The following is a 22,671-nucleotide window of genomic DNA, read 5'->3' on the forward strand; positions in this document are numbered from 1 at the left end:
TCAGTATATACAGTTCTTAAAGGGAAAATAGGGCTTCAATCAAGTTTGGGAGTAATAATTGTTCAAACTCATTTTAGAAAAAGCAAATCCACTGTTTACCATACAGAAATGGCACTCCTTGTTTGAACTTCACTGGTACTGTTGCATATAGGATGATTTAAAAGACAGGAGTAGACAGGAGGGTAACAGAAGGACTGAGAGGTCTGGACATTATAGGGGTTATTGAGCCTATAAGAATTGATGGCCTATACTCCAGGACTTCAAGAGCTAGCGAATGCTGCTGTTTACTTGCGCTTGTCCTCACAAATACCATACTTTAAGTATTGGTGGTGCAAGGAAATGCAGCACTGTCCTATACAAATGAATGGGACAATGTTGCAGCTTCTGACACTTACATTACTAAATGCAAGGACAAGTGCAAGTAAACACTGAAAAGACTTTGGGGGAGATTAATCAAATCCTGTGCAGAGGAAGAGTGGTGCAGATGCCCATAGCAACCAATCAGCTCACTTCTTTTATTTTTAAAGAGGCCTGTTAAAAATGAAAGAAGCAATATGGTTGGTTTTTCCCAAGGTTTTCATGGATCCTTCGTATAACGTATGTGTGGGGGTGCTGAGAATTGGACTTCCACCAATTTAATACTAACTGTCTATCTGGAGCCATCAATTTCTACAGGCTTGAATATGTACTAGTAACCTTATTAGAGGCTAATAAGTTAATTTTTCTAATGTGCAAAAAAGCGGATGTTTCCATACTGTATATTTTGCATTTCATTATTTTTTTTATTACATGATATTCAACACAATCTGCAATTTTGAAATTTACAACATCAAAATTCCCTACATGTAAAACAGCCAGGACACATGAAACAGTGTGGCATCATCAACATGACAACATTTAGACCAGACAACAATCTCATCATTTGCCGCACAGTAAAAAGTATGCACATACAATGTTATTGACAATGCAGTCGGAGAAAATATAATTACAAACCTGAGTAAATATCTTACAGCCGACATCTGTTTAAAATGCTTTTTTTTTTTTTTTTAACTGCTTTGAGAACAAATACCATATTGTTTTCATTTGTAATCATCCATGAGTTTAAAAGGTTTAACAAATAACTAACATGTATCAAAAATAAGGTTGGAGAATAAGGTCATATTTTTTCACAGCCAGCAGACACAGTTTGGAAAATAACATTATATTAGGGAATTTCTATCTGGAGAATTCCATAGCTGCAAAGGGGCACTTTAAAGTTACCGTCATTTAAATAAACTTTTAAAACATCACACAGACATAACAAATGTTAAGATCGGTCAGAGTCTCAAAGTTATTATTATTATGGATTGGGTCTAAATTTATTTAGGGTTTAGATCTAGGGGCTATGTCAATTTTGGATCTGTTCTTGGATCTGAATTTATTTGTGTTGTTATGGCATAGCAAGAACTTCAGGAAAAGGTGTCATGGCAGTCTGGGATGAATGGAGAATCTGCAGCCTGATAACACTCTGCAAAGTGCCTGTGTAAGACCTGGTTTCTGACCACTATATGGTGTGGGAGTTTACCTAGCTAGAGATGGGCAAAGATATTAAACAGCAGTCAGAGATAGTGACACAGACATATAGTTCAAACATGGATTTTCCTGTCCTTATTTCCACATGAAAATAACTCTACAGCCTTTTACTTCAGGCATAAAAAAACAAAACAAATTAAATTCCTGCTTGTCTATGTGCTAACTCCCCCAAACTAACAATCTGAGTCTAGCGCTCAGCACAAGTACCACAAGTCTTATCCAGACTTGAAGCACCTGACTCCCGCAGGCTTAGCATTGCCTGTCACTCCAAACTAGAAGCCAACACCTGGGAAGCTCTGCAGACTTTGAGGCTGGGTTCAGACTGAGGAATCATTTTAACAAACATTCTGAGGGGGACCTGCACAGACATTGCCAGTCTGCTTAGACTGCAATGTATTCCGCACGGTATTCTGCTAAAAGAATGACCAAAATAGTTCTTTTGATGGCAGAAGTTCCGCTGCTGAAAATCCGTAGGTGCACGGTGCTGCAGAATCCCATTTACAGTAATCGATTACTGTGAATCCAGGAAGGAAAAAACAGACATGGCCGCAGATCCACAATTCTGTATTTTGATCTAATTGCTTCTCTGCATAATTTCATAAACTTACAGGATGTTAGTATACATTTTGATCAAAAGGTACAAGCCCACTCGCCACATCAAGGCCACCTATTTAGAGTGGGTCCCTAATGTCCTTAGCATAAAATGGTGTAGCACTGGGTGGATTTGCGGCCATGTCTGTTTTTCTACCTGGATTCACAGTAATCGATTTATATTGCACCAAAATTGCCAAGCATAATTCCTAAGCGGAAGTACGCTCAAAAATTCTTCAGTCTGAACCTAGCCTAAAAGAGCTCCAGAAAGTACTTTCTCCTGAAGCTGTCCTTTCAACCTTGCCTTTTTTTTTCCGTTTTAGTGGCATAGCACAGTCTTCACAGGAGGTACTATACCACAATAGTCAGTATGAGACTAGGCATTTTTTTTTACCAGTTTTTGAGCCAAAGTCAGAAGTGGATCCAGCAGAAAGGATTAATACATGTTGTTCCTTTATACTCCTTTTAAATACACTTCTGGTTTTGGCTCAAAAACAGCAGTGGCAGTTTTCCAATAAAACACTAGAAAATAGTGGAAAACTAGCTGGATGGTATTACTGGTTACATTTATGCTTGTATAATGGTACTCGTGTATAATGGTACTCTGGTAATGTACTCTTGTCTTTAACCATATGATTAGATGTTTCTATAATCCTTGTTTATTCCCCCTCTTGTGTTGCATACATAACAGGTGACTGCCTGCCCTTTGTCCTCAGTATTCTCTACATTGGACAAAGGATGCTTGCTCTCAGCTCTTAACATGATAGAGTGCAGAAATGGGGTACTGGTAAAGAGGAGAGTGCTGCCCAGAATCCCTGTTTAGTTGTATTGTTTATACAGTATATATGAAGATCAAAATACAACCCAGCATAACATGGGGTGCAATATTTTATGTGGAGTGTGTGTGCCACAGCTGCTATTTAGTCACAGTCTAGCTCTGGAATTGCAACTTTAGACTTTGGGATGATAACTTCAAGCATTCATATCACAGAATAGAAGCCTTCTTTAAGGTATTTAGGGTGGATCTATTTAGGGTGGATTTATTTACAGTGGGGCAAAAAAGTATTTAGTCAGCCACCAACTGTGCAAGTTCTCTCACTTAATTAGACGAGAGAGGTCTGTCATTTTCATCATAGGTATACCTCAACTATGAGAGACATAATAAGAAAAAAAAATCCATAAAATCCCATTGTCTGATTTGTAAAGAATTTATTGTAAATTATTGTGGAAAATAAGTATTTGGTCACCTACAAACAAGCAAGATGTCTGGGTCTCACAGACATTTAACTTCTGCTTTGAGAGTCTCTTCTGTCCTCCAGTTGTTACCTGTATTAATGGCACCTGTTTGAACTTGTTATCAGTATAAAAGACACCTGTCCACAACCTCAAACAGTCACACTCCAAACTATGGCCAAGACCAGAGAGCTGTCAAAGGACACCAGAAACAAAATTGTAGACTTGCACCAGGCTGGGAAGACTGAATCTGCAATAGGCAAGCAGCTAGGTGTGAAGAAATCTGAAGAAAACTGTGGGAGCAATTATTAGAAAATGGAAGACATACAAGACCACTGATAATCCCCCTTGATCTGGGCTCCATGCAAGATCTCATCCCGTAGTGTCAAAATGATCACAGCAACTGTGATCAAAAATCCCAGAACCACATGGGGAGGACCTAGTGAATGCCCTGCAGAGAGCTGGGAACAAAGTAACAAAGGCTACCATCAGTAACACACTACGCTGCTAGGTACACAAATCATGCAGTGCCAGATGTGTCCCCCTGCTTAAGCCAGTACATGTCCGGGCCGTCTGAAATTTCCTAGAGAGCATTTGGATAATCCAGAAGAGGATTGGGAGAATGTTATATGGTCAGATGAAACCAAAGTAGAACTTTTTGGTAAAAACTCAACTCGTCGTGTTTGAAGGAGAAAGAATGCTGAGTTGCATCCAAAGAACACCATACCTACTGTGAAGCATGGGAGTGGAAACCTCATGCTTTGGACTGTTTTTCTACAAAGGGACCAGGACGACTGATCCGTGTAAAGGAAAGAATGAATGGGGCCATGTATCGTGAGATTTTAAGTTAAAACCTCCTTTTATCAGCAAGGGCATTGAATATTAAACGTAGCTGGGTCTTTCAGCATGACAATGATCCCAGACACACTGCCCGGGCAACGAAGGAGTGGCTTTGTTAGAAGTATTTCATGGTCCTGTAGTGGCCTAGCCAGTCTCCAGATCTCAACCCCATAGAAAACCTTTGGCAGGAGTTGGAGGAATGGGCCAAAATACCAGCAACAGTGTGTGAAAACCTTGTGATGACTTACAGAAAATGTTTGACCTCTGTCATTGCCAACAAAGGGTATATAACAAAGCACTGTGATGAACTTTTGTTATTGACCAAATACTTATTTTCCTCCATAATTTGCAAATAAATTCTTTAAAAATCAGACAATGTGATTTTATGGATTTTTTTTATCTCATTTTTTCTCTCATAGTTGAGGTATACCTATGATGGAAATTACAGGCCTTTTTTAAGTGGGAAAACTTGCACAATTGGTGGCTGATTAAATACTTTTTTGCCCCACAGTAGGGTGGATTTACCATTCTAAATCAATCCCCCACTGGTTTTATCAAGAGGAAACCTCTCTAGATAAATCCAGCACAGTCAGCACCTGCCCCCTCCATTCGGCAAGCATGGCACCGAACGTCTAAAATTGGCACAACTTTTTGTGCATATCTGGAGAATAATGTGATTTTTTTTTGCTAGGCACAGCTTCAAAAATTCCCTCATTAATCTTTTAGACGCTATCTAGGTGGGTCAAACTACTCAGGGCATTTATGTAATGGGGAAACCTGTTTACCTACTGGAGCAACCTAAATATCTAATGGAGGGCCCTACTGGCTATTCTCCAACATTGTAGCTGGAAGAAATCATCATGACGGTGTGGGAGTTAATTGGAGAAAAAAGAAAAGTCAAAAAACGTCACATATTAGTCACCAGATGTAACTGCACTGTAATCACTTATGGTCTATCATGCTAATGATAATGGTTGTTATCAATCTGTCAGTTTAGGAGGATCTCTGTTACGCCTAGCGCTCCGGGTCCCCGCTCCTCCCCGGAGCGCCCACGGCGTCCTTCTCCCTGCAGCTCCCCGGTCGGCGCTGACCGGGAGCGCTGCTCTGCCATGGCCGTTGGGGATGCGATTCGCACAGCGGGACGCGCCCGCTCGCGAATCGCATCCCAGGTCACTTACCCGTTCCTGTCTCCTGCGGTCATGTGCTGGCGCGCGCGGCTCCGCTCTCTAGGGCGCGCGCGCGCCAGCTCCCTGAGACTTAAAGGGCCAGTGCACCAATGATTGGTGCCTGGCCCAATTAGCTTTATTGGTTCCCACCTGTTCCCTGGCTATATCTAGTCTCCTCCCTTGCACTCCCTTGCCGGATCTTGTTGCCTTAGTGCCAGTGAAAGCGTTCCTTGTGTGTTCAATAGCCTGTGTACCAGTACCTTGCTATCTCCCCTGACTACGAACCTTGCCGCCTGCCCCCGACCTTCTGCTACGTCCGACCTTGCTACTGCCTACTCCCTTGTACCGCGCCTATCTTCAGCAGCCAGAGAGGTGAGCCGTTGCTAGTGGATACGACCTGGTCACTACCGCCGCAGCAAGACCATCCCGCTTTGCGGCGGGCTCTGGTGAAAACCAGTAGTGGCTTAGAACCGGTCCACTAGCACGGTCCACGCCAATCCCTCTCTGGCACAGAGGATCCACTACCTGCCAGCCGGCATCGTGACAGTAGATCCGGCCATGGATCCCGCTGAAGTTCCTCTGCCAGCTGCCGCCGACCTCCCTACATTGGTCGCCCGACAAGAGCACCAGCTGTCGTACTTGACCACCATGACACAGCAACTCCAGTCGCAGCTACAGCAGCTCCAGTCACAGCAACAGCAGCAACAGTCGCAGCTACAGCAAGTTCAGTCTCAGCTACAGCAGCAACAACCATCTCCTCCGCCAGCTCCTGCACCCCTTCCGCAGCGAGTGGCCACTCCTAGCCTCCGCCTGTCTTTGCCGGACAAATTTAATGGGGACTCTAAGTTTTGCCGTGGCTTTCTTTCCCAATGTTCCCTGCATCTGGAGATGATGTCGGACCTGTTTCCCACTGAAAGGTCTAAGGTGGCTTTCGTAGTCAGCCTTCTGTCCGGAAAAGCCCTGTCATGGGCCACACCGCTCTGGGACCGCAATGACCCCGTCACTGCCTCTGTACACTCCTTCTTCTCGGAAATCCGAAGTGTCTTTGAGGAACCTGCCCGAGCCTCTTCTGCTGAGACTGCCCTGTTGAACCTGGTCCAGGGTAATTCTTCCGTTGGCGAGTATGCCGTACAATTCCGTACTCTTGCTTCAGAATTGTCCTGGAATAATGAGGCCCTCTGCGCGACCTTCAAAAAAGGCCTATCCAGCAACATTAAAGATGTTCTGGCCGCACGAGAGACTCCTGCTAACCTGCATGAACTCATTCATCTAGCCACTCGCATTGACATGCGTTTTTCTGAGAGGCATCAAGAGCTCCGCCAGGAAAAAGACTTAGATCTCTGGCCACCTCTCCCACAGTCTCCACTGCAATCTGCGCCTAGGCCTCCCGCCGAGGAGGCCATGCAAGTGGATCGGTCTCGCCTGACCCTGGAAGAGAGGAATCGCCGTAAGGAAGAGAATCTCTGTCTGTACTGTGCCAGTACTGAACATTTTTTGGTGGATTGCCCAATCCGTCCTCCACGTCTGGGAAACGCACGCTCGCACTCAGCTCTCGTGGGTGTGGCGTCTCTTGATGCCAAGTCGGCTTCTCCACGTCTCACGGTACCTGTTCGGATTTCCACTTCAGCCAGCTCTCCCCTCTCAGCCGTGGCCTGCCTGGACTCTGGAGCTTCTGGGAATTTTATTCGGGAGTCCTTTGTGAATAAATTTCGTATTCCGGTGACCCGTCTTGTCAAGCCACTCCACATTTCCGCGGTCAACGGAGCCAGGTTGGACTGTACCATACGTTTCCGCACGGAGCCCCTTCTTATGAGCATCGGATCTCATCACGAGAGGATTGAACTTTTGGTCCTCCCCAATTGCACCTCGGAAATTCTCCTTGGACTTCCCTGGCTTCAACTTCATTCCCCAATCCTGGATTGGTCCACTGGGGAGATCAAGAGTTGGGGGTCCTCTTGTGCCAAGAACTGTCTAAAACCGGTTCCCAGTAACCCTTGCCGTAACTCTGTGGTTCCTCCTGTATTCGGTCCCCCTAAGGTCATTAAGGACTCTGCCTGCCACAGGAAATGCCCTTCCCCCCCTCCCAGTTCCATCAGGCAAGCTTCTGTGTCCCCTCATGGCCCTCGTCCTGGTGTCACACTGCCCCGTGCCAGGTCTCGCCCTCTGCCCTCTCTCCCCATTCCTACTCCTGCGGTTCTGCCTGCCGTTGAGGAATCCCTCCATCCTTTCCCGGTGTCCTCATCCCAGGGGAGGCAGTTACCCGATAAAGAGAAGGGGAGACCTAAGGGGGGGGGTACTGTTACGCCTAGCGCTCCGGGTCCCCGCTCCTCCCCGGAGCGCCCACGGCGTCCTTCTCCCTGCAGCTCCCCGGTCGGCGCTGACCGGGAGCGCTGCTCTGCCATGGCCGTTGGGGATGCGATTCGCACAGCGGGACGCGCCCGCTCGCGAATCGCATCCCAGGTCACTTACCCGTTCCTGTCTCCTGCGGTCATGTGCTGGCGCGCGCGGCTCCGCTCTCTAGGGCGCGCGCGCGCCAGCTCCCTGAGACTTAAAGGGCCAGTGCACCAATGATTGGTGCCTGGCCCAATTAGCTTTATTGGTTCCCACCTGTTCCCTGGCTATATCTAGTCTCCTCCCTTGCACTCCCTTGCCGGATCTTGTTGCCTTAGTGCCAGTGAAAGCGTTCCTTGTGTGTTCAATAGCCTGTGTACCAGTACCTTGCTATCTCCCCTGACTACGAACCTTGCCGCCTGCCCCCGACCTTCTGCTACGTCCGACCTTGCTACTGCCTACTCCCTTGTACCGCGCCTATCTTCAGCAGCCAGAGAGGTGAGCCGTTGCTAGTGGATACGACCTGGTCACTACCGCCGCAGCAAGACCATCCCGCTTTGCGGCGGGCTCTGGTGAAAACCAGTAGTGGCTTAGAACCGGTCCACTAGCACGGTCCACGCCAATCCCTCTCTGGCACAGAGGATCCACTACCTGCCAGCCGGCATCGTGACAATCTCCTTAACTAAGGTGACAGTCTGACAAAAATTTTGTTGTTAAAGAGGTATTCCCATTCCAAACATGCAGTGTGTAATATACAGCAGTAGTAGAATATTGAAGAAGGAGGCTGGGTGTAACTGGGCTTGGCCAAAGGCATGGTTAGGGGCATGTGGTTGAGAGTGTGGTTAGTACATGGTTTCTTCATCTTTACTCTAAGCAAAAGTTGGGAGATGTGAAATATCCCTGTACTGAGGAAATAAAAGCTTTACAAATTAATAACATTTCTCAATTTACATCTGTTCGAAACTGATAAAATTAAAAACAAAACATATTTAATGTAACTTTAAGTGAATTCTGTAGCAGCATTTCCTAACATTCATTAACTGTATTTTGGTATAACTATAAAACAACTGTCTTGTACATGCGGTTTACCTAGTATTATTGTATTCTATATAGTAGGTAAGTGAAGATGCACACACAGGAAGCTTGAAGTGCAGTCCACATAATGCTGCATTTCCTTTTATCCTGCTAAATAATGTATACACTATTGTATAATATTGTAGAGCAAGCAGACCCTCTAGTGTCAACAATGGTGTAGTGCACAACTACATTGGACCCTGCAGTACAGTAACTATAGTAAAGGTCTTGGGATTCCTTCACACTTAAAATGAGGTCTATGGTCACTGTATACATTATCACACCAGCAAAAAGTATAGGAATGTATACCACTGTGTCCTCTGAACGTATGGTTAAAATGACTCAAAAGCATAGCTTCCTGCACTTTGGAGTCCTGTAGAAATAACCATATAAATTTAGAAATGGACCAAGGACCATAGTTTACTGCCTACATGCAGGCCATTAAAGTGATTTTGCTTACTCCGAATATGCTGTGGTGTGCACTAGCGTATCTTTTTGCCATTATGCTCATGTATAGCAGGAAACTATGGCAGAACCACAGTGTGAATCCAGCCTTAATAATGTTTTTTTTTGGATACAGGATAACTGCTGCTCAAAATACTAGGCAAGCTTTATAATGCCTTCCATAAAAGGGCCTACTGTAACTGCTAAATATTAAAGAGAACTAATATTTTGAAGGTATCTGTTAAAATGAATATTATTATTGAGCTGGGTGCACAACTGTGTGCAATAAGGATAGAAGAAAGAGTCAATAAGACAGCTGGAAAGATGTCTCATTACACATAGCCAGAAGCTTGTAATGCCCTTTTATTATTATGCTTTCTTTTTCAATCCCTCACACTGTAGTTTTGACATATCATTTTTACTTTCAGTAGCTAAGGACCACTTACACGGTCATTTTTCAATGTCAGTTGCAAATTTCCAGCAATTTGATTGAAGATGTGATGTCTAGATAGATTCCTGTGGAACATGAAATATACCAAATACTGTATACCTCTGTATTAATTCTGAGACATACATTATTTTTGTGGACTAAGACAACCAAAGGTCATTGCTGGGGAAACGGAAACATAACAATTGCACCCACTCCTGATGAAGATCCTCAGCCAGCTGCCCAAATTTGTTTCCTTTTCTTCTTAGGTAGATAACAAACACCTGCGGCTCTCTGGATCACGTCAGCTTGGGTTTGAGGCCGAAATTGCTGCTTATGGAACACTTACATATTCCCTCTTTCAACTCCTAAGCCAAATAGTATTACCTGAGCTGCAGGTACACAGCTGGAGCCATCTCTACACCCATTATCAGTATCGAAAATAAGAAGACAAGAGATATGACACACCAGGCAGACAATATATATATATATATATATATATATATATATATATAATTCCACAGTTCACAACAAATAACATATAAATTACCTCATAAAGTTCAAGAGGGAAATTGCACGCCTGAAATAAAGAAAATGAAAAGGTGTGGTAACAGCAAAGAAAATAAAGGAAATTCAGGAAACAGAGAAAAACTGATTCAGCAAATAAGGAATAAAGAAACTGATATGTCAAATGGGTAATAGAAACAGATGAAAAAAGGAATTGCAAACTAGGATTGTAATGGTTGTATATAAAGATTTCTAATATGTGGTTTACCACAAAATCCCATGTATGGCACAGCTCACCAATAAGGATAGTATTATAAACATTAGTTTGGTTAAATTACTGGCATCAGCTTGAAGCCATTATTACAATATAAGTTCACTAGTATAAACTTCACTTATATACGTCTAAAAGTACAATATTTCTTTACATGTATCTATGAATACAATATAACCGCACATGTGCTTATGAGTACAATATTACTTTACGTTTGCCTATGAGGACAATATTACCTCACATGTGTGCCTATTAGTATAATATCTACAATAAAAGAGAAATACAGCGCTCCGTGGTGTGATAAAGTTAAATATCAAGGATGATATTTTCAATACGGTAACTGCTCACCGATGTGGGTTGTACCAACCATGTACAACATTGGAAATAGCATGTAAACAGTAGCCAGGACCCTGTAGCCACTCCAAGCTTTGTGTGTGTGTGTGTAGCATACAAACAAAGAATCTCTGGCGAAAAGGGCAGGATCACAAAGGGCGCTGGGAGTCAGGTAAAAGTATTGCACATTTATAACCCACAATGCAATGCTTTTCACGGTAATACCGCTTTATCAGGCATATTGGGAATACAGGAGTACATCAGTTTATATAGCAGTACAAGTTAACCCTATAAATACAGAGCAAAAAAATAATATATATATATATATATATATATATATATATATATATATAGCAAAAAAATACATACATAAAAAAATACACACATATATATATATATATATATATATATATATATATATAGACACAAATGTATAGAAAAAGAGGGAAAGCTTTCATACATATAACTATACATATAAAAAAAAATTAATAAAAATATATATCACTTAATCCATATTATAAAACGGTTACCATATAAAAATATGTGGAAGAATGGAGACATGCTAACGGGCGTTTTCAATAACTTCATTCAGACCTCTCGGAAATAAAGTATCAAAGGTGAAAATCCAATATGACTCCCTATTGTTTAACCTCTGAACTCTGTTCTGTACGTGACGGAAAGGTTTCGATAACTACCAGACTCAAAAAATTAAAATCATTATTATGCTTAAAGGGGTTCTCCGCTGCCCTGCCTTCCGGAGCTCCGCTTGCAGCGTCAGGAAGTTTATTACTCCGAACGCTGTGAGCGGGCTTCCGTGTTTGAGGCCGCCCCCTCGTGACTTCATGCCCGCCCCCTCAACGAAAGTCTATGGGAATGGGGCGTGACAGCGGTCGCACCCCCTTCCCATAGACTTTCGTTGAGGGGGCAGGCATGACGTCATGAGGGGGTGGGCGTGACATCATGAGGGGACGGCCTCGAACACAGAAGCCCGTACACAGCGTTCGGAGTAATAAACTTCCGGATGCTGCGAGCGGAGCTCCGGAAGGCAGGGCAGCGGAGAACCCCTTTAAGGCTTAAATGCTGAGATACGCTATGCAGCATGTATCCATTCTTCACATTAGATCGGTGTTTATTGTCATCGGACTGCACCGTCTGAACGGTGCAGCCCGCGTATTGCAAGCCACATACTGTCACAGCTGTTGTGCTCTTTGACGCAGTAGGATTTTTTTGAAATATTGGAAAGAAAAAAATCCTTACCATTTTCCATCATAGTACAGCATTTACACTTGGGTCTATTGCAAAGAAATGTGCCAAAAACATCATTAGCACATGTTGTAGTATTAGTTTTGTTATGCATGGATTTTATTTGTCTAGGGGCCACCAGATTCCGCAGAGTCTTAGATCTGCGGAATGTAATGCCAGGCTGGGCAGGAATGATATCTCTCAAAACTGGATCATCTTTTATTCTTTAAAAACATTACAAGGGTGGAATTGCTATACTTGATACACAGTCATATATTAATGAAGCTACAAGAATTCTCTCCGATCAAGAGTACTATGAGGTACTTTCTGTAGATCCCTCCCCTTTGTACTATGATGAGTACAACAAAATGATCAAAAAAGCCATTGACCTGTCACTCCTCAATAAAAAAGAGCATGAGTTCCTTTTAGTAAAACAGTAGTTTACCTATTTTTTATTATTTGCCTAAACTTCATAAATCACTTATTGATCCACAAAAGGGATGACTTATAATTTCTGGTGTAGGGTCTCTTACTAGTAATCTTTCACATTATGTTGATTTATTTCTTCAAACTTTTGTTTGTCAGTCACCTTCTTATCTAAAGGTCGATGTGTGTGCATTACATACAAATATTATCACATCTATTGGTTTACAGGCTATCTTTGACACGTTTTCTACTGATCCTAATTTTTCATCTATTCAACCTGCTTTTTTGATTAATGCCATCCATTTTATTCTTGACCACAATGTTTTTTCTTTTGGTGATATTATTTACAGACAGATGAGGGACTGTGCGATGGGGACCCGATTCGCCCCTAGTTACACTAATTTGGTGATGGGGCAATTCGAGTCCCGCTTCAACGCAGAATCCCCCGATTTTAGTTAATTTATAATAGACGGTTTATAGATGATTTGTTTATTATTTGGTTGGGGTCATTTCAACAGGCACATGATTTTGTTGATTATTTAAATTCTAATGACTGGGGTCATAAATTTACCCTGCATTGTTCTGATAGAGAGATAGAATTCCTTGATTTTTTTTCAAAAAAGTAGATGATGTAAATAAACAGCAGATTGAACTAGTACACCTTAAGTCTCCATTATAATTAGTAGATGGTATTGATTTCAGTGACAATGATGGTGAAAATGATATCAAAACAAAGAATGATGATGCAAAATAAACATAATCATAATAGTTTTAGATATAATCTTATTATTGATTTTAATTGTGTGTCCAGTAAAATCAGGGAGGTTTTAATTAAACGTTGGGGTATATTAAAAGATGATCCAGTTTTGAGAGATATTATTCCTGCCCAGCCTGGCATTACATTCTGCAGATCAATGAATCTGCAATACGTGGGCTGCACCATTCAGACGGTGTAGTCCTGTGTCAATAAACACTGATCTAATGTGAAGAATGGAAGCATAATAATGATTTAGATTTTTTGAGTCTGGTAGTTATCGAAACATTCCGTCATATATACAGAATAAGGTTCAGAGGTTAAACAATAGAGAGTCATATTGGATTTTCACCTTTGATACTTTACTTCCAAGAGGTCTAAATTAAGTTATTGAAAACGCCCGTTAGCATGTATCCATTCTTCCACATATGCTTTGTTGAAAAACTTTTTTATATGGTAACTGTTTTATAATATGGATTAAGTGATATATATTTTTTTTTTTTTTTTAAATGAATATTTATATGTATGCAAGCATTCCCCCTTTTTCTATACATTTGTGTGTATATATATATATATATATATATATATATATGTGTGTGTGTGTTTTATGTATGTATTTTTTTGCTATATATAAATATATATTTTTGGCTCTGTATTTATAGGGTAAATTTGTACTGCTATTTATAATGATGAACTCTTGTGTTCCCATGAAACGAGTTGAATTGGGGTTAATAAATGTACAACACTCTTGCCTGGCTCCCAGCGCCCTTTATAATTCAGCCCATTTCTCTGGAGGTTTTTTGTTTGTATTGGTATAACCTCACATGTGTGCCTATGAGTAAAATATTACTTCATATATGTGCCTATGAGTACAATATAACTTCACATGTGTCTATGAGTACAATATTACCTCACGTGTGTCTATGAGTACAAAATAACCTCACAGGTGTGTCTATAAGTACAACATAACCTTACATGTGTGTCTATGAGTACAATATTACCTCACGTGTCTATGAGTACAATATAACCTCACGTGTTTATGAGTACAATATTACCTCACATGTGTGTCTGTGAGGAGTACAATATTACATCACAATTTTGCCTTTGAGTACAATATAACCTCACATGTGTGCCTATGGGGGAGATTTATCAAAACCTGTCTAGAGGAAAAGTTGCTGAGTGGCCCATAGCAACCAGAGTGCTTATTTCATTTTTGAAATTAAATAAGCGCTCTGATTGGTTGCTATGGGCCACTCAGCAACTTTTTCCCTGGAGAGGTTTTGATAAATCTCCCTCTAGGAGTACAATATAACTAAAAATGAGTGAATCAAAGCTGACGAACCCGAATTCATTAAGAATTTCATGAAATATTCGATTTGCAACATATGCGAATATTGCTGTCATTCTATTGCGCGAATCGCTTAATTAAACTCCATTTACTGCGGTCGTGGCTCCAGGGCATTGAAAATGGTGGATCCACATGTCAGTACATTGGGCAAGGAACGCTGGGAAGGCGGGAAGGCAAGGCGGGAAGGGAAGTAGGCGGGATGACCCTGAATCACATGCAGAATGTAGCCTATTAGCAGCCAGTCACCCCTGTGATGTCACAGCCCTATATATTCGGCAGCCATTTTGCGGCTCATCATAACATTCATTACACTGCATAGTGATAGGACGGACATCGCAGTGTGTGTGAGTTACACAGAAAAGCTAATTCCAGCAGCGTTTCACATCCTAGTCACATCAACGTTCTGATGGACAGACAGCAGTGTTTTTTCACTGAAAAGGATTTTTACTGCAGCCATTAACCTCCCAATTACTTTCTTCCGCATTGTATTCCAGAGAGGGGCAGATAGCTGTGTGTTGCCTCATACATTTCAACAAGCTGTCTAAACTTCATAAACCTTAGCATAGGAGGCAGGAATAATTTTTCAGCACAATTCTGTGTCTTTGTTCCACAAGAAATCATCTGCTGGTTATACTAGTCTGTAGACGGTATAATACCCAGCAGTCCATTCCTAATAGTCTTTGACAGAGTGCAATTTTGTGTTTAGTACACAGATTTTTTTGTGCTGCAGCACTGTTGTGTACTGGTGGTGTTGTGCAAAAAAAAAGTTTTTTTTAAGCGTACTGTACCTCATTTTTCTTCCCTCATGAGTGTATACCACATCCCTACATCTAAGTAGTGTACTATTTTGTACCTGCTAATCTGTCGGCCTAGATACTGTGAAGGTCCAGGCAAAAGTAATCACCGGCTGGTGTTTTACTAAAATACGTTTTTTTTTTAAGCGTACTGTACCACATTTTTCTGCCCTCATAAGTGCATAACTGCATACCACATACGTACATCTAAGTAATGTACTATTTTGTACCTGTTAAACTGTCAAGGGGCTAGATACAGTGAAAGTCCAGGCAAAAGGAATCACTGGCTAATGTTTAACAAAGATACGTTTTTTTAAGTGTACTGTAGTGCATATTTCTGCCCTCATAAGTGCATACTACATACCTACATCTAAGTAGTGTACTATTAAAACCTGTTAAAATGTCAAGTGCCCAGATACTGTTAAAGTCCAGGCAAAAGTACTCACCGGCTGGTGTTTTACTAAAATATGTTTTTGTAAGCGTACTGTACCGCATTTTTCTGCCCTCATAAGTGCATACCACATATGTACATCGAAGTAGTGTACTATTTTATACCTGTTAATCTGTCAAGGGCCTAGATAATGTGAAAGGACAGTCAAAAGGACATCCCTGCTGCTGTTCTAGACAAATACTGTTTTAAGCGTAGAGAAGCGCAGTGTACTCCACTCATATACACACTAAGTATGTCAGGCAGAGAAGTGACAGGATGTGCACAGAGGAGTGGCAGCAGCCTAAATGCATCAGGCAGAGGTCGCAGCAGACTAGGGGCGAGTCGCAGCGAGAGGCCTGAGCTCCCGGTATCAGCTAGCGGTCATGTCTCGACCAGCAACCCATCTGCCGTCATCGATTGGTTAACACGGTCATCCACTTAATCACAAGTGATATCTGATACTCACAGTCAACAGTCGGTGGATTCCTGAGACACAACCCTGAGTTGGCATGGCCCGGGAGCAGTCCCTGTCCTCCCCTAAAGAAGTATCTTATGCTGTGGGTTCAGTTCCACTATTCAGTGAGGACGATCTAATAGAGGACAGTCAGCAGCAACTGCCCAGCCAAGAAGTGAAGGTGACATCTGCCGTTTCCCATGAGACAGCAAGGTGATAGAATGGTTGTCAGTCAACATGGTGGCAGAAGTAGAAATTCTGGAGCCACCTGCTTTGCGGCAGCCTACCTTTCCGGGATGTAGTGGAACAGGGGTTCCTGGAGACGGCAGTAGTAGCAGTCAATTAGTGAAGAATGTTGGTGGGAAAATCCTGCCGTTTGCTCATGCCCTTAGAGGAAGCCACATTATTAGTAAGTCCCCAGTATTACGGGATGAACAACGTCATTCCACTGCTTCATTATTTACTACATGTGTTGGAAACGATGGCTGGTCAGGGCACTGGAGACGTGGTGCCTACATCTCACGGCCACATGAGCCCTGTGGGGGCTGAACTGGAGGAGGGGGAGAGGCACAGTGGATCACAGTTTATGTTTCGCCAAATAGGCGTTTTTTCTAGTAATATGACAGGAGAGGAGGAGCAGGAGCAGCCAGAGGAGCTAGAGGGTTATTAGGAAGGCGAGACAGAGGAACTAGACACACCGTGGCAGTATGCAGTGGAGATGGAGGCAGGGAGTCCCTCCGAGTCACTTGCACAAATGGCACGATGCATGCTCACTTGTTTGCGTAGTGACAGCCGAATTGTCACCATTCGTCAGCGGGATAACTTCGGGATCTACTCCTTATTGGACCCTGGCTACCATCACAAAATAGGGGCCTTTTTTACACCCACTGAGAGGGAGGACAAAGTGACCTACTACAGAGGCATCCTATGTAGTCAGTTGGCCGATGCCTATCCGCGCCATCGTCCATCCTTTTGCAGGTCTGAACCAGGGGGCCCCCTGCGCTCACCTTTCACTGCCATGGCTGCTGGGGAGGGGTGGGGTGGCAGGAGCAGTACCAGCTCCATCAGCAGCCTGAGTCTACTGTCGCTGATGAGTAGCTTTCTTCAGCCGCATAGTGAAGCAACTAAGCAGCAGCAGGAACACCTGGAGCAGGACCTGAACCAGAAGGTGGTGGCATACCTTGACAAGACCATGCCAACACACCTTGAAGATCCGCTGGACTTTTGGGCAGCCAAACTTGATTTGTGGCCGCAACTAGCAGAGTTTGCCCTGGAAAAGCTGTCCTGTCTGGCCAGTAGTGTGCCATCAGTGCAGGTGTTTAGTTCGGCGGGGGCCCTAATCACCAAAGGAGAACTCGTCTGTCCACGAAAAATGTGGAGAGACTGACCTTTGGGAAGATGAATCAGGCACGGATCAGACAGGATTTCCAACAACCAATGCCTGATGCATCAGAGTAGATTGACCATGGTGCCACACCAACACTTCACAAATATGGATAGTGCCAAACAGATTTAAGGTGCTGCTCCCCAGTTACAAACATTCCTCCGCATCAGACCTTTTTTCACCCACCTTCGTCACTGGGTACTGGTATTGTCACCCACCGCACCATTCTGTCAACAGGTCACTTTCAGGACTCCTGATGCTGCTGTCACCTCCAGGCTGTCTCATTCAGCCACGTTATGGTCTTTTCTCATGCTTCAGCCAACTCCAGGCTGTGTCATTCAGCCAATATGCTCAATGCAAGTTTATAGGAGGGGGCATGTGGAGTACCCCTTCAAACTATTATATTGCAGGAGATGCTCTTTAAATATTTTGGCTGAAGGATCTGTAATGGTGATGGTCACTGAATAACTTCCCTTTTGCCCTTTCTGTTGTTTGTCACTGTATTAAGATGTCCCTGGTTTTGGGGGAAAAAAAAATCTTCTTAAAGTTTATATGCACTTCTGAATAAAATGTGTAACTAAGTGATAGACTTGTCAGTAACTTCAACCCTGTATGTGCCTTCTAACAGTCTAACCAGGGGCAGATGTGAATGATAAAAAAAAGTTATTTTACAGCAGTGTTTCCCAACCAGTGTGCCTCCAGCTGTTGCAAAACTATAACTCTTAGCATGCCCAGACAGCCTTCAGCAGTCCAGCCATGCTAGGGGTTGCAGCTTTGCAACAGCTGGACGCATGCTGGTGGGAAAATACTGTTTTAGAGGCTTTAGACAAAGTAGTGTGGAGGGGTAACCATCTCAGGTCCATACCTCATGGTGTGGCCATCTTAGCTATATCCTCCTGATGTAGACGGGTAACCATGTTAAATATGGCTCCCTGGCAGGGACACGGTGGGACCATTGGACCCAGGCAGCACATTTCAAAGGCGGCCACTTTAGACACCGAGCCTGCGGCCGGCCGGCCCAGGTCTGACGAGGGACGTCGCACAAGTGACGTTCCTCCGCAGACCCGTGCAGGAGGACGTCAATGACGTCAACTGTCAGGCTGCCATTGGATAGAAGCGCTGCTCAGGCCAGGTGAGTGTGTCTGTGTGTGTATGTGTCTATGTGTGCTATGTTACCTACTGTATTGTGGGAAAATTATGTTACCTAATGTGGGGAAACAATGCTACCTAATGTGGGGAAACTATGCTACCTTATGTGGGAAAACTATGCTACCTATTGTGGGGAAACTATGCTATCATATGTGGGGAAACTGCTTTAGCCATTATGTATATGCTTACTGTGGTTTAAATGTCATGAAAATAAAGGTGCACCCCATATTTAAAGGGGTATTCCAGCATTTTTTTAATTTAACTATGCTACAGGAGCTGTAAAGTTAGTGCAGTTAATAAAATAGTGTCTGTACCTGTGTGTGACGTTTTTTTTTCACAATTCTTATGTGATTTTCACCCCAATATTTATTTTTAACAGCATACAAAATGACTGTTGTCTTAGAATTTTCCCAGATTGCAATGCGGCCGAGACCTGACTCACTAGTCAGCTGATGACAGGGAGCCTGTCTGCTTCAATGGGTATAGCTATCACTTGGTGGGAGAGAGATCAATCTGCAACTAATGCAACAGCTGTAGGCACCCTGATTGAAAACCACAGGTCTTTTGAATGGATGCAGCTCATTTATGTTTCAATGGGTGGGGTGGCTGATGTGTGGGAGGGAGGAAAATGGAATTATGGGGTTTTTAGGCAAAAGAAGAAAACTCAAACAAGAAATACCAGTTCACAAAAAGCTAGCCACAGTAATATGGTAATCTCACAACATAGCCATTTAGCCCCAAGACAAGCGCAGATCCTTCCTAAGCATGTCCATTACTGTCTGGCAGGTATGTACTAAAATCACCTTATGGTGGAGAATCCCTTTAAAAGTCAAGTTATCTGCTAAAATAGGCAGAACAATCATAGAAATAAGTACTCTGACTTGTATAATTCATGGTCTGAATCAATACCAGGAGGAAAGAGTTGTGAGAGTGCTGTGTATTGAAGGAGTATTCCAGCCTTAGACATCTTATCCCCTATCCAAAGGATAGGGGATAAGATGTCTGATTGTGGTGGTCCTGCCACTGGGACCCCCCAGCGATCTCCGTGCAGCTCCCGGCATGCTGTGCCAGGCGCTGCTCTTGAGACGGAGACGTGACATTACGCCACACCACCTCCATTCATGTCTATGGGAGGGGGCGTGACGTCTGTAGACATGAATGGAAGGGGCGTGGTATGACGTCTCAAGGGGTGTGGCGTGACATCACGTCTCCATCTTGGGAGCAGCGCCTGCCACAGAATGCCTGTGTTAAAATATGTGTCCCCATCTCCCCTGAGAGAGGGTAGCGGGATAGAGTGAGAGAGAGCGGGCTGTAGAGCAGAAAAATGTCCCTGTGCGAAGGGACACATTCCACTACAGGGACACAGTTTTCTTCATTACAGCGAGAGCTGCACAGGACCCCTACAAACAGACATCTTATCCCCCTTTGGATAGGGGATAAGATGTCTAAGGCCGGAATACCCCTTTAAGCTATTAACAAAGGCATTTGGGGGATATTCATGAAAAGTGATGTTTGTTTTTTGTTTTTTTTTGTTATACAAGCATAGAAATAAGCATACAATGGACAACGGTACCGCCCTCAGTTATTAGTGCCAATTTTATGACCTTCCACCTCTTGCACAAGGTAAGTGAAGTTACAGCCTTGCACCAATACTAACAATCAGTTAAGCAGGAATGAGTTGCCCGAAAATCAAAGCCACAAACTGATGGATGGACGTGCAACTAATGGATGCCAGGTAATGTGGTCAGTACATGTATTCACTGTAATTTCCTAGCATATTATACAACTTAAGTATACTTGGCAGTATCTGTACATACATACATGTATTGCAATTAAAGGGGGTTTTCCCAATTTATTCGGCCAAAAAATCTTACGCTGCTTTCACACTATAAAAATTCATCCGTAATCAACGTCCGTCATAAAAATCTTGAAAATCGGCCGTTAAACGGCCTTTAGAAAATCCCTAAAGGCCGTTAGAAAATCTCATTATAGTCTATCGGATTTTTCTAATAGCCGTTTTAACCCGTTATCGCCCGTTATTAATAACGGCCGTTATTTTGTGACGGGCGAATGAATGGAAGAAATAGTGCATGCACTATTTCTGCCGTTACTATCGCCCATCACAAAATAACGGCCGTTATTAATAACGGGCGATAACGGGTTAATTGGCTATTAGAAAAATGGCAGACGTTCATTACGGATGACTTTTTATAGTGTGAAAGCAGCCTTAAAAGTATCTTAAAATAAGATGAAAATATTTTACTAGTGTAAGCTTTGCCAAATCCAGTGCAACCACTCTTACCCTGCTCACCAGTTGTGTTTACTCTCTAGCAGCAATGATGTGTCCATATACCCCTACAGCATTGAAACAATACCTGCGGCACTCGCAGCCTTGTATGACTGGGCTTTATTACTACCAATATAATAAACCACTGATACACTGAATGTTGAATCTTTGCAATGAGGTGACAACATTCACAAGGTTATGGCAAATTTACCACTGAGACCAATTAGGAGTATTCACCACTGAGCGCAAATAGGGGTATAAAGGCACAGTATCACTGGTGGAAAGAGCAAGAGTGGTGGCCTGGATGCAGTGGGGATTAAAAAGGTGAGTATAACTCCTTTTATTATACTAGCGCATTCACAAATGTTTGGATAGTTTTTAATTTTAGTCACTTTTTCAGAAATGATTGAGAGGGGGCACTTCTTCTTCTTACTAGTACTTTCTTCCTACCTGTTATGTCAAATTATTGTATGAAAAGGTGCTTGAAGGGGTACGCTGCCGCTAGATATCTTATCACGTATCCAAAGGATAGGAGATAAGATGTCTGATTGTGGGGGTTCCGCCACTGGAAACCACCCAACTTATCTCTGCTGCGCAACCCCAGTCATCCGGTGCGCTGAGCAAACTTTGCTCCGTGCCGGATGACGAGCGATGCATCACGCTGGAGGCTCGTGATGTCATGGCCTTCCTCTCAATGCAAGACTATGGAAGGGGGCATCACAGCCGCCACACCCCCTCTCATAGACGTGCATTGAGGGGGTGTGGGGTGACGTCAGGAGGGACGTGACCGTGATGTCACGAGATGCCGGGTGCTGCAGGGAGATCGTGGGGGTCCCAGTGGCGGGACCACCGCGATCAGACATCTTATCCCCTATCCTTTGGATAGGGGATAAGATGTCTAGGGGCGGAGTACTCCTTTCTTGCGCTGGTATATCTGTGACCAAGTTAGACAATCAGTTTAATGTTTAGGGGGTGAAATAACCCTAATCTTGAGTATTTTCTAAAAGCGGACAGTGACTTCTGAAGTTATCGATTTACTCATGTTCCAAGTATTTTATAACTGAAGGGAGATTGTTAGATGCTTTAGAGATGGAGAGATCAGAGATAAGTTAAGTGCTCGGGCAGAATAATCAGTTTTTTCCTTTTACATTGAATTTAGAATTGAAACGCAGAAAAAAATATAAAAATAAAACAGTTCAAATTTGTTCTATATCAAAACACAGCCCTGCAAAATAATCTAGACTGCTTGATACTGTTTTTTTCAAATCTGGAATCTTTATTATTTCTACCACAAGAGGGCAACACAGTTCGTACATCATAGATCACATTAGATTTGCAAATTATTCATTGGCTGCTGTATTTATAAAATACATTAGCACTTTTTAGGGAGAATACATGTTTTCATTATATAAAGGACCTAAATATTGTATATAAATAGCACCATAATTATCAGCTCTCTCACAATGAAAATACGATAATGAATTTTTACAGAATGAACGTGTTCAATTATTTACAGTAGTAGAGGATTTTTGTTTGGAGTGTACAAAATTTTCCTGAGATTTTCATATCCTTTTTTCTTATTTTTTTTCCCATTATCATCTAATCGTATATACA

General features: G+C 42.8%; 1 protein-coding gene across 1 annotated transcript in view; it reads right to left on the bottom strand.

Moving 5' to 3' along the window:
- The window catches only part of PRKCG (protein kinase C gamma), a 716,084-nt gene that overhangs the window by 180,987 nt on the left and 512,426 nt on the right, over positions 1 to 22,671 (bottom strand). The window contains exon 9 of the mRNA XM_056544377.1: positions 10,229 to 10,258. Coding sequence (XP_056400352.1) covers positions 10,229 to 10,258 — 30 coding nt within the window. The remainder of the gene's footprint in view (positions 1 to 10,228; positions 10,259 to 22,671) is intronic.

Source organism: Hyla sarda, chromosome 10 (genome assembly GCF_029499605.1).
Source record: "Hyla sarda isolate aHylSar1 chromosome 10, aHylSar1.hap1, whole genome shotgun sequence".
NCBI lineage: Eukaryota > Metazoa > Chordata > Amphibia > Anura > Hylidae > Hyla > Hyla sarda.